Consider the following 14,456-nt stretch of genomic DNA (forward strand, 5'->3'; position numbering starts at 1 on the left):
CCGCAACAGTTACTGCAGTAGACTATGCCAATTTCATGAATTTTCCTTGGCCTTAATCATCCATCATACATGACACAAATTATGGCCACCTTATCAAAATTAGAGTTTCTAAGACTCGTGGCTATAGGTTCTAGCATCCCACTCGACGACCACATAGGCCATTTTCACATGGCTTAAAGTTTACAACCCACAATTCGACAAAATATAATAGCCTATACATGCCAAATGTTCTTCAACAACAAAACAATACCACAAGATTTCAGCCGTTGATGACTTCAGCGACGGTCCCGATCACGCAAACAATACGAGTCCGAGAGACCTAAAATGGGTGACAAGAAAACACCGAGTGAGTTTACAACTCAGAAGTCATAAGCATTCATCAATCCACCGATAAAGTTACTACAACATGTACAACAAACGAGGCTAGGTACTCATCCATATCGAATCTATACCATAATACCTCGGACCTTTCGGTCCAATCTCGCACCAAATCATACATCCACATTTCATATTTTACACAACAAGATAATCAAGCATTTTACACATTAACTCATTTTCCAGCACAACCATACAATTTCAATCATCACATAGATTTAAGGCTTATCAAATTCAACCCCAAGCATGAACGTATTCTCTATTCGTCATGAGCTCGAGGTACTTACCCTATCCGCTGTCCATACTCAATTCAATGGAGACACACCTCCATATATATAGAGTACGCACACACAGTGCTTACTACTCGATTTCGCACACTTAGTGCCACGTAATTTAAGCCCGCACACATAGTGCCATACCCTCCGAGCTCGCACACCCAAAGGTCAGATTTTTCCAGCTTGCACACATAGTGTCATATTTTTCCAGCATGCACACTTAGTGCCTTATATTTCCAGCACGCACACTTAGTGCCATATATTTCCAGCACGCACACTTAGTGCCGATCTCGTCACCGTACACACGTATTGTTCAAGACACTTAGTGCCGAAAGCAAACTTTCTACACATTTCACTATTTCTTTTACATTCAACAAATGTCATCACTCCATACACATACATTTTCATTTATATATATATATATCATCCCATTAAACACAATTGCATAAATTTTACAATCATTTAAGCAATATCAAATACGTGCTTAATGACTTACCTTGTTTGGGGTAGAACGGTTCCAAATCGGCTACTGCTTGCTTTCTCCTTTCCTTTATCCAATCTAGTTCCCTTTGCTCTTGAGCTAAATCAAACAAATTTACTTCTCAATCTAACACATACATACGGCAACCATACACATTTCGAAACCAATTCATTCAGATCATTTGTCCATACATTAGCTTTTAACACATTCGCCACTAGGGCAACCTATTTAACTTTTAAGATTCATTTCTAATTTTAGTTAAACAATGCCGAATGCCATTAACTACTAATGCCACACACACATATGCATAAAATTAACCCATACATGACCTATAGCTCATTCGGTCATTCATCTTTCAAGCCTATCAAAGCTTCATATCACACTTCCTTGGCGAATACACATACAAGCACAATTTAGCATTTTTTATTTATTTCATGATACATTCGCCTTGGCATAATTTCATTAAAAGTCCCTATTAGCCACTTCACCCTTCAATTTTATCATCTACTTAACATTTCATACTTATCATGCTAGCGAATATTGTTTAATCAAGTTCAACATCCTCATATACTGCATTAGCATCCAAACAACCTATTTGAACATTTAACTAATTCAAGCTTCACCCATCCACACTTATTCATTTAACATAAAGAAAATAAATCAACCCCTTCACTATCAACCATGGCGAATGCTTCATGGGTTTAAGGTAGATTCAAGAAAGGAACTCATAATTATTAAGATGTAAGCAACTACCCTTGTTCATCTAGATTTAGTATGAAACAACAACTATCACCCTTATCAATCACCATAGCCGAAAACCTTACTCATTCCAATATCAAAATTTCCACATGGGCTACAAAAATAGCTTGATATCTCACCCAAGATCAACTAAAATTTCAAGAACTAGTCTAGACTAATTACCTCATTATCACCCTAGGATGGCCGAATACTCCCCCCCCTTCATCCACTCTTCATTTTCGGTCAAGAAGAAACAAAGGAATGAAGCCTTTTTTTTTTCTTTTCTATTTCTTTTATTATTTCCTTTCTTTTACATAAAATAATGACCACTTCATGGAAATTTACCACATATTGTAATATATGCTCCATCATGGCCGCCACTATGCATAAGAAAAGGAGTATTTGACATGCAAAACCACTATTTTCACTACATGCTTTAATAGGTCCTCATAGATTAACCTATCACATTTCTACAATGTTTCATATAAGTCCATTTTAATAAATTCACATAGAAATGATCAAATTAATGCATGAAACTTTCATACATGCATTTATTAACATCATAAACATAGAATATAACAATTAATTATTTATAAGACTCGGTTTCGTGGTCCCGAAACCACTTTCCGACTAGGGTCAATTTTGGGCTGTCACATATTTACTTAGAAAAGAAGTCATAGTATACAAATACAGTATTAACAAACAAGGTAAATGGGTGAAAAGCATCATTTTTTAAACATAAAAATTGGGTTAATCCAGTTATGTATGTATTAGAGGAGACAACCTAACATGCCCTTATTTAGTAAGCTTAAAAACCCAACCTTTCATCATCATCTTCTTCTCCATATGACCCATCACCATCGTCATAGTCATTTTCTTCCATCTGTATTCTTGCTCTCTTCCAAGGAAAGTGCATTCTCAAAGACCCTACAAAATTTTCAAATCACCAAACATGCCCTTCATTAGTTTCAAGACCATGCATGACAGAGTTCAAGGGAAAAAAAGCTTTTTTTTTTCAAAAAAACAACTATAAATCAATAGAATTTGACAACCCATTTTTACCTTGAATCTAATCTGCTAGGTAAACTTTTCTTGAGCAAAAGTAACTTGCAAATGAACGAGATAAATTTGTCAAGTCCCCGTTCAACCCCCATACAAAGGAAAAAAGAAAGAAAAATTTGTCATGTTTCTCTACCGTTAGATGAACTTTGATATGTGAACTAGAAACACTTTTTGCAGAAAATCAATGGTTTCCAAGAGAAAGGAATATGTCAAGACAAAAAAGGGGTACGGATATTTATATACAAATTATAAAGTAGCTATATGAAGAGCAGAAACATGACAAAAAAATGGGTACATGCAGTCTCTTCTTCTTCTTCTCCTCTATTAAAAGAGGTTTTTTTAGAGTTTTTTTTTTTTCAATTTCTTCATCCAATGTGGCAAGTTAACTAGCCACCTCAGCTAGTTAACTTGCCACATCAGCTGTTCTATTAAGCCACTGACGGAAACTGTTAGTTAGCTACTGTTTTGTCACTTTTTTATAACATTAGACACTGTTTTGTTATTTTTTAAAAGTTGCGTGACTGAAATGAAATCTAGGTGACTATTTTGTTAGCTATCCTAAAGTTGAGTGACTGTTGGTGTAATTTACCCAAATTATAAATATATTATTTTCTCGTCTCCGTCTCAATATATCAACAGGGTTACGATTTTGTTGAGAAAACCTAAATGAAACTAACAATCTCTTCCTCTTTTCAATAGTATTCATTTACAAGTCTTAAAATACTTTTTTTCTCACTCATAATGTATAATATAGTTCATTAATGGTGTATGGGATATATTTTTTAAAGAAATTAATGCTTAATATAGCAATTTAGAGTTTAGAGAGAATAATAATTAAAAACTTGTCATATTTTGTTTGAAACAATTTATTATTTTAAGTAACAAAATTTAAATGAAAAGCTGATTTACATTAGAAAATTTAAAAAGAAAATTTTAGGGCGTGCGAGTTTGGATTAACTATTGTTTTGAAATTTGAAGTAATAAAAACTAAATAATAAATTTATGTTTAAAATTAAGTACTAAATTATTCTAGTTAATATAATAGTAATAAAATATAATTATACTATTTAATAATAAATCTTGGAGAAAAATTAAATCTTAACAGCCTATTTATGCATATAAATTAAGGGTTTATTAGGGTAATAAAAGTATAAGAATTTATTTAAATAAAATGTAGGCTGTAATCTAATATTTTCTCAAAACATCACCATATATAACTGGTTTCACCTTAAAAACATGTATGAGATAAAATAGTTGAAAGATGGAATGTTCCGATTATTGATACTAAAAAAATAACACAAGACATTTATTGATTAATTATAGATATACCACACAATAATATATCCCGAATTAATGGATTTAAGTACATGGAAGAGAAGCCATTTGAAACCAACCTAAAAAACTCTAGCTTTAAGGTTCTAAAAAAAACATATCGATGCAAATTACACAATTACAATCAACTAAGGATCGAAAAATATACTCCTTAAGTTGAATATTTCATGTATAAAGAAAGATTTAAGTTAGGACCCAATCCTGAAAACTTCCATGGATGGCCAAAAAAAAAGTACTAAAAGTTCAAAAGAGGATATGATTGAAGCCTATGGGCCAATTATTTATCATCAGTTTGCAAATGAGACTTCATGAGATTGTTCATCTCCTTTGTAATGGCTGGAATGCAGCTTGAGCTCCTTGCGATCCCAGTTTTATTTTGACCTCCTCGATGATGATGATCCCTAGGGCTAATAGATTTGGACCTTGAACCTTTCCTCAGTATCTCTCTCATGGCTTCAGCCGTCAACAAAGCTGGATTGGCCCTTCCGATTTTGTTAAAACGAGCACAGGTGTTCATATGTGCATTCAAAGCTTCCTCTATCTTGCACTTGCCACCATTGCTGGCCTTCTTCTCCATCTCTTCTTTCACCGCTTCGCCACATAACCCGCATATCCATTTCCCTAAAAACTTGTTCCGGACTCGCTCGATGTACTCCGCGGTGTACTCTTCGCTCATCCCGCAACATTCGCACTTGGCATCGTCGACTTCTGATATCGGCGGCAGCTCTTTCTCGTCGACTGGCGATGATGCTTCTTTGTAATTATCAATCACTTCTTTGCTAAGTTGGAACGAGATATCGGATATGGTTCGATGAAGACTGTCGTTAGAGAGTCTTGGTGGCTTGGAGAAGTTGTTGGTCCTGCTGATAGCCTCTCCATGCGGTGCCATGTTGAGAAACAATAACCCAAAGCGTTGATATTGATGAAGAGCCTTAGGGAAGAAGTTGGAAGATATAGAGGGTTAAGTGCATGAAACTATCGTATTTATAGCAAAAACGGGATCCCTTTTTTTCTGTATCTAACAAGGGAAAATTGTATGTATGGATCTTGTGGACTCACATGTCGGCTATCAGTAATATGTTTGCATAGAAAAGGGTTAGTTTATAGCCTTAAAAACATGCTAGATTTTTCAGGAAAGAACGACTTGTTTTGGCTTTTCACTTTTGGGTTTAAAGCTAACTGTTCATCTACATAAAGAGACAGGAGGCAGCATATATATTACATTTTATTTGAGGATTGTTTTTTTTTTTATCAAGTATTCACTTTTTCACTATTATTATTTTATTTGGGCAGTTGAGTGGGGTTCCTCATGCAAATTTTTCGTCATTTATAGCTTGTTGAAGAAACCAAAACCTAATAATATTGCCTCAAATGTCTTTGAAATTCTTATTATTTATTAAAACCTTCTTGTTAGTTTAAAGCGATGTTTTAGAAGGGCGAAAATTTTGAGTTTAAAGCTATTTATCAAAGACAATTTTTTCACTGCGATACAAACATTTTATCCTTAAATCATTTCTTAAAGGGAATAAAAAATCGTACATGTCATCAAGCTGACGAAAATTAATATATCTGTTCTCATGGGGAAAAATTAAAAATCAATAAACAATACAGGGTATACTCTCACATTAATTAGTTTGTTGAAAGGGTTTTCTTCTTCACTTTAATTAGCTTACAAAAATGAAATTGAAAATTAATTTGTTCTAAAAGAGAGTTGGATTCACATGAGCGTCTAAACTAGCCATAAGCACCTTAGCCAAAAAAACAAAACACCTTTTTTTTTTTTTTTAAGGAAAGAAAGGTTGGGGATTTATGAATCAAAATCTCTAAAACCATAAGAACCTGAGAGATTCACGAGAATGCTACAAGCTGGAAAGAGAAAGAAAAGAAAAGAAAAAAACAGTAGCCAGTAAGCACGAGAGATTGTAAGAGAGAGGGAGTTGATGTTAGGTTCTTTGTATAAAGAAAATAAAAAAAGGTAATGTTGTAATAAATATCGCTTCACATTTCTTCAGTTTCTAAATATACTATAATGTTGGTAATTTTGAAATTTAGTTTTTTTAGATTTTAAAATTTAAATTCAATTATTAATATTATTAAAATTATTCAGGTTACTTATAATATTATTTTTTAGTTATGTGGATACCTATTTTTATTTTAAAATGTTACATCAATAAATTTAATAAAAAGAATTAACACAATTAATAATTAACATGAATTTGAAAATTTAAAAGTAGAGGATTAAATTCCTAAATATAAAAATACAAGGATTAAATTTTAAACTTGTAAAGAGTATTGTGATATTTTAACCTATAAAACTTATAGCTTTGGATTTTGTGGTTTTAGCCCCAAAATTCTTAACCAAACTCGAAGCTTTACTTTCAGTTTCCACAATATGCTTTTACTAATTCAATCATCTCCATGCTCTGAAAATGCCCAAAGTTTCTTTCACTACGATTGGTCCATCAATACTCAAATATGAATAACCAATGTATTATATTATTATATTTGGTTTATTTAATTAAATGCAAAACTTTATTGTTCGATTAATGAAATTTAGTATCACACCTAAGTTATAAAATGTTGAAAAATTTCAACAAGCTTAGGTTTGTTGATTTTAAATATGGGAGTCATCTAAATGTGATTAATCTAACTATTCAATCTACTCATTTTAGAATATTCCTAAAAACACTCTAATTTTAATGCAACTTTATATATTTATTCTAACATTCCTAACTTTAACTCCATCCACTACAACAAAATAGGCCTACCGCGACATTTTTTTTAGCTTAAAACGACACAAAAAATGTAAGCATAGGTGTCGCAATGCTTCTCCCGACACTTTCACAAAGGTTGTTTTTAGTATTGTTGACATAGGTGCCATGAAACTTTTGAAAAAGCATTGGCATAAGTCAACATAAGCCGACCTTTATTGAAGGGTTGACAAAGACCTAGTTAAGGCCAACGTTTAAAAAAGGTTGGAATAGACCTATCTAAGGCAACCTTAAAAAGGTTGAAATAGACCTTGTCTAAAGCAACATTTAAAAAAGGTTGGTATAGAGCCACTTAAGATAACCTTAAAAAGGTTGGGATAGACCTTGTTTAAGGCACCCTTTAAAAAAAGTTGAGATAGGCTCATCTAAGGTAATCTTAAAAAGGTTGAGATAGACCGTTTAAGGTAACCTTAAAAGGTTGGGGTAAACACGTCTAAGATACTTTTTTTTCTATTTTTATTATTTTAATATTAATATATTTTCATAAACATTTAGAGTGAATAATGATAGAAATTGTACTTTAAATAAACTAAAAATATAAAATTAAAATTAAAATTAAAATTAAAGTTAAATATTCACTAAAAAATCGATCCAACAATCAAAATAGACTAACATTTAGTTGAAATGTATACAACCAGTATTCAACCCAATGTATAGAAGTAAACAAATAAAAAAAAGTAGCTAAGACGATGGACATTGATATTGATGTTATACTTCATAAAAGCTAAAACAGTTTAAAACTGCAACAACATAAAAGCTAATACACAAGACTTAGCTAAAGAACCTACGAACATTGTAAAAAGAATCTACAAGGAAAAAGGAAAACAAAATATTGATATTCCAAATTTCTTGTTCATGGCTGCAAGCTTTGGATTAGTCTTTGCAGCTTCCTGATTCTTCGACCATCCAATTTCAGCATAATGTTTGCTTCTCTTTTCATTTTGTGTCTTTGCTTCATCATCTGTAATATCATACATAATCATATCACAAAAGCATTGCATTTATCCAACTTCAGTTAAGCAAATCAACAAGAAAGCCAAGCTAAAATAACAAAAGCTATATCCAAAACTGTAGCAATTAATTGACTTATTTCAAAGGTTCCTAAGAAATTGTAAAACACAATTCAGAAAATGCTTGACGTTGTCAACTCTGACCAGCAATAACAAATGCCAACACATTAATTGTATCTGACCAGCCTGAATAAAAGAAAGCTAGAACTTTTCATTGCTAATAGAACAACGGAAGCACAGAACTTGAAGTCTGCACAACCTCTTTGAACCAGTTTCGAATGGTTGAAACTCTAAATACTAATATTTGTTTAACCATAAGTTCAAATTCTACTCCTACACAAAGTAGACAGATAAATAATATCTTACCTTGGGGCCATTGGGTACCAGTTCTTGTAGTATCTTCAACCTTTCACCAATCCTCTCACGTCGATTTTGGATATAAAAAAACACCTTCTCTCAATGTTAACTTTTGCAATCAAACTTTCTCAGCAATCAATACAAGTTTACGTAAGACACAAACAAACTTTGTCCGCAATACTTTGGGATTCCTTTGATGGTTCTGACTTAGTTTTTCCCTTTTTAGTTTCATTAGTGCATTGTTTCTTCCAAGCTTGGTTTCTCCCTCCCTACAACCAATTTTATCAGTACCAAAACTCAGCTGGTATCTTAAATGGTTTGAATATTGAAAAAAGAAGAGTTGTTTACCATATGGGGACGCTTGAGATCAGCTTCTGGTGAGCCTGGATCCTGGATGCTGCTGCTATCAGAAAATACAAAATCATCGTAGTATAGCCAATCTCCATTGCTAGCAGTTTCAAAGCAGCTAAAATCTTCCACAGCTCGAGGATCCCATATTGAGTGACCATGTTTGTAACCACTAGTTCTCAAGCAAGTAGTGTGTTGCTGACCCTTCTCATTTTGTTCAAAGCTAAGCAAAGGTCCATTAGTACTATGAATGAAGTTATCATACCATGAGCCCTTGAAGTTTATCAAAGAATGAGGTTGCTCAGGTTGATAATTCAAAGCCTGGAAAATGAAACCATCAGAACCATCCTCCAACAAGGTTGAGGTTTGAATGGAGCAGATAGGATCCTTTGCAAGTGCCATTGAAAGAAGGGATAGAGCTAGACTAGTTCAAGCTGATAGTTTGAAGACATATATATGCAGAAAAACAACTTCCATACAATACCTATATATATGTAGAGATTCATACAGTTAGACTAAATATTAATAATGATGGGTTTCATTCAAATTTTTAAATAAGAAGAGATTGAAAATACTTTAAAGAAGTCTTTAAGTAGTTATCAAGAGATATAAATATGTATATAAAAATGTGATTGTATGTATCGGGATTGTTAGCTGGCAGAGGAGAATATATATAGAATGGAAGCTGATAGAAGATTAAAGGAAAAGGAATGCGAATGTAGGAAAAACATAAGGGTCGGCGGATTTTTCTCAAACCCCACATCTCTGACTATCAAATTCCTAGTTTTTTATTTGAGGGTGCTGCTTCCCACACTTCTTCCTCTTCACTTCTGCACCTGGAATTGGATTTCTACTATTTTTCGGGCGTGTGACATCGACAGAATATTTTTCAGCATCATATCGTTTACTGTTTTTTAAAATTTTCGTTACATACCTTAGCAATTTTCGATGCAAATTCACATAAATAATTTTTAGTACCTAAAACGTCATTTAAAACCAACCATTTAGTAAAGATTCACTAAATTTTAAACCAACTATTTGGCCATAACCATTAACAAAAGACCTCAACGAACCGAGACAGCCCAAAAGTGAAGCATAGTTCACATACCTTTGAACAAAACAGCAGCGTACAACACTTAATTCGTTATCAAATCATCACCTAAACAAGATTTCTCATGGGTAGAACTTTAATCACACAACGGAAAAATCATAACCCAAAATGTGACAATCCCCAAAATCAAATATGAAACTTAAATTCACAAACTTACCACACATGGCCGACAACGATGCAAAAAGGAGCGTTGATACAGAAAATCTCAAAAGCAAAAAGGAGGATCCTAATCAATAATATTTCTGCTAATTTTTTCATTTGCACGCATAGGGATTCAAACATAGGATCTCAAGGTAAGCTGAAACCTTACCACTGAACCAATTGATCAGAATTCAAACCCAATTCAAATATTAGCCATGTGGGCGGCACAAGCAAGTAATTGCAAAATTATTTTTGTTTGCGCGCATAAGGATTCAAACATAGGACCTTAAAATAAGTTAAAACCTTATCACTAAACCAACATACTCATTCTGGTCATTAATTGAGCTAAAATAATAGATAAACTAACTGTTCAAGGGTAGGGATTGGAACAAAAATAGCAAAAACTTAAGGAAAGGGATTTGAACACAAGATCTCACACACAAACACAACACTTATCACTGAACCAAATTAATTCAATTCACTTTAAAATTTTCACTAACCTGGTTTTTAGGATGTGATAACTCTCCCCTCCTTAAAAGAATTTTGTCCCTGAAATTCCCGTTGTCACCTCATGCACTTAACCACAAAATCTGAAACTCCTCACCCATACTGACCATCACGCTGCCGCTGCGCAACTTCGATTTCAATGCAATCCAAACAATATTATACCCCCAATCCAAACAATATTTCTAGCGAACTTTTTATTCACTAACGCGAATTGTCTCATAGAACTATATTCAGAAATATTGTTAACAATCTGTAACCTCCCAAACCTATCCTAGATATTATGGCTAGATTAAGAAGGCTACACTAGCTACCGAAATGGTTAAGCTAACTTACATTACTTTTGAAGACCTAAGATAAACTCATTTTAAAGAAAACCATAGTTGCACTTTGAGTTAGTTTAAAAGCATTCATTCATTAGATCGTGTATACTTAGGATTCATTTTATTGTTGATAGTGTTGTTTTAGAAAAACCGTTAGTTTATCGCTCTTCTTTAAAAAAAAACTCGATGTTAAACTAATGCAGCAGAAAAACTAATTTTCAAGTCATTTTGGAAACTTAGTTACCTTATCAATTTGTTTTTCAAAAACAGTTCCTTTCTAATGCAGTGAAAACTAGGGAACAATATAAAATTTTAATTAAGCCCGATATCATGCATTATCCGGTTATTATGCTTGAGCAATCTATGCATGCAAAAAATCCGAGAAGAAAATTATCAAGCCACAAACCAGAAGTCATTAAAAATTACAAACCAAAACCATTAGAGATTGATTAATACTTACTAAAAAATAATTCGAGGTCCAAGGTGATTCTCCGAATTCCGAGTCCAATCCTAATTTCGAGGTTTACTTGAAATGATAAACACTATTAGGGGGTGAGCTTATGAAAAGCTCAGTCTGAGTCGAACAATTATTTAAACAAACATAAATATCGAATACAGTGAAACAGATTAGCTTTAACAGAAGAAAACAGAACCATCATAGGAATTTCATATCGTTACATAGCCATTTCCAAATTGATGTCAAACGGTGTATGAGCATAGGTCATCATTCATTCGAGTGACGATCATTAATTTTGATACCATTCAATACAACACAATAAATACGTAGCATAAATCAATAACATTCGAGTATGTCGTGATCATTATGCAATGTAAAAAAGATCCTACCCATACCATCCGTACACACCACGAGTTTCCCAGAACCCATCATCTGAACTTTAAAACATTATGGGCTAAAACCCGTTGTGGTTAAAACCACTGATAACAATATGTAGAAAATTCTGCCAGTAAGAATGCAGACAAGCTGCCAGTAAAAATGCGATAAATCACCATTCCCCTCGGTACTCTAGGTGTAGCGCATTGACTACAAATAATGCGAACTTAATATGCCACCTATACTCCACGGAACTCCTCCGTCAACTACAAAATCCCAACCCAATGCATATGCAATATGTCACACAATCTCATACATAATCATATCTCAATACTTTTTACATTAATTTGACATGCTCAGCATGTCCTCAATAATCACATACTTTCAGTAAATGGAAATAGTGTTCCACTCTTTCAAATTACCATTGTGTTGGTATAAATCAATATCATTCAATTTCACATACTTTTCAGTACACAATATAACAAATATCTCATGCGTTTCAATGATACGTAAGCTTAATATCTCAACACATTATATCATTCAGTCAAGCATTCTCATATCTTATAACTCAAATATGCAATTACAAACTCAATCAAACATTCATACTATAAAACTAGCAATTTTGCCAACATGTCAGTCTTTTAAGGCTCGAAACATACCTAGTTCGACCACTCACAAAATCAATAATTTGGCTATTAAGACAATCCAATCAGCAAGTTAATTTATCATATATAACATGATATTTAACATTTTCAAACAATTTTATGAGTTTAAGACCCACACCTTACTTTCCGTTTCCTCACAATACAATGGCGAATCTTCCAATTTTCCTTAATAATTCCTTAAACTAACCTAAACCAAAATTAAATATGTCGAAACCATTTTTCGGGTTAGGGAAAAAACGGGAACCTACGTTTGAAAACCAAAATGTGGAGTCGCCACCAATCTTTTTGCTTAGGTGCGATTGGGTCACCTACTAAAACGTTTTGTTTCACTTGAAACAATTTTGGTTCACGTAAAATCTAAAAAATGGGTTCGGGAGTCGGTTACGCATGAGGAAGGGTTAGCACCCTCATTACGCCCAAAAAATTGGTACCAAATTGACTCTATGCTATCCTTATATCAAAGATTTAAAAAAAATATATATTTCAAAGCATGGTTCTTTAAAATGTGCGAATAGTTCAAGTTAGCTGTCAAAATTCTCTCGTTTCAAAGATATGCAGCATCATACCCAGCACGATTGGACACGATCCTTTATACCTTCAAAGATACGATTAATTTTTGACTTTTAAAAACTCGTACACTAAAGTTATAAAAGGATATCCGAATATTTAGTTCACCGAAAAATCATACCCAGTACAGTAGGGCATGATTTCTCGAATTCCCAAATATTAGATATTGCCTTGCTTTTAACAAAAAAAAAATTAAATAGACGGTTGTAAATTATCTCGAAACACATTGATCTTATTGGACATAAAATGGAATAATTGATTTCAGAGAATTAAAAACCACGAAACAACATTTTGTAAATCAAGAGGAAAAGAAGTGATGAATATGGGTTAATATGCATGAAAAACGTACAATACTTGATAAGTGCAGATAACATGATCTTATTTAATCAATCAAATCAAACAAACAATTAATTTAAAACAACAAAATCTACGAGCATGGGTGAAACAAGTAAACGCGATATAAATATATATGAAATGACGTGAAGACAATTAACTCATGAAACACTAAACAATATATAAGCGATATAATATTAAAATAATTTCTAAAATGATGGATTAACGAACAAATAACCTATGCTAGGACTTGAAATAATTTATAAAAGGAAAAAACTAAGAATATAAATATATAATTAAAAACATTTGAATTAAATAAAATGCCAAATATTTAGAAATAATACATTTATTGAAATTAACAATACATATACAATAAAGATAATTTAAAAAAAAACTTAAAATATGAGAAGATTGCATGTGTACAAAATATGAAACTAAATAAATGTATATGTGAATGAATTTGAAACAATGATATACAAAAATAACATAGAATTAAAATATAAATTATAAGATTAAATTAATTCTATCATAAGTTATATACGTAATATATTTTAACAACATAATTATATATACAAATGGATTTCCTTTTTAAAAACTATATATTTAAAATAACATGATCAAATATATACACCAAGTATGTGAATATTAATAGTTTAAATGATACATAAAATATGTTGATTTTCCTTCAAATAACAAAAATATATATATAACAAAATAGGAATAGGTTTAAAAGAAATCGTATATATAAAATAATATAAAATTAATAATATACATGGAGTAAAAACCTAGTTCAAACAATGCATATATAAGAGGATAATGATATAGGAAAATATTTGAAACAAACAAAAATATATAATACTCAAAATTGGATTTAAAAGAAACAAATAACATATATATAAGTAAAATCTTAAAGAAAATTTCATGAACATGATCAAAAGAGGTTCAAATAAATAACTTGACATAAAATATGTATATGTATATATGAATGTCAATGTATGAGAATGAATATTATATAAATATTTTAAATATAAATTTACATAAAGAGAATCTTAAAACAATAACTTATATAGTAAAACAATTCAAGCAATATGTAAAAGCAAAAATAAAAAAACTAAAACTAAATAAGTAATAAATAATTACGTGTATAATTAAACAAATAAATCCAAAAGAATAGAACACATAAAATAAACTAAATTGAAATTAAAACAAAATTGGAAGGATAATTTATAAA

At 31.9% G+C, this 14,456-nt stretch overlaps 1 protein-coding gene across 1 annotated transcript; it reads right to left on the bottom strand.

The window, feature by feature from the left end:
• Positions 1–4,206: 4,206 nt before the first annotated feature.
• LOC108482678 (uncharacterized) lies at positions 4,207–5,331 on the bottom strand. Its single transcript, XM_017785799.2, has one exon. It carries the CDS (start codon positions 5,150–5,152, stop codon positions 4,541–4,543), a length of 612 nt encoding a protein of 203 aa, XP_017641288.1. The 5' UTR covers positions 5,153–5,331; the 3' UTR covers positions 4,207–4,540.
• Positions 5,332–14,456: the final 9,125 nt, after the last annotated feature.

This window comes from Gossypium arboreum, chromosome 2, assembly GCF_025698485.1.
Source record: "Gossypium arboreum isolate Shixiya-1 chromosome 2, ASM2569848v2, whole genome shotgun sequence".
NCBI classification, from domain to species: domain Eukaryota; kingdom Viridiplantae; phylum Streptophyta; class Magnoliopsida; order Malvales; family Malvaceae; genus Gossypium; species Gossypium arboreum.

Coding starts and splice junctions, on each gene's coding strand:
- LOC108482678 (XM_017785799.2), bottom strand. CDS start 5,152: ATGGCACCGCATGGAGAGGCTATCAGCAGGACCAACAACTTCTCCAAG.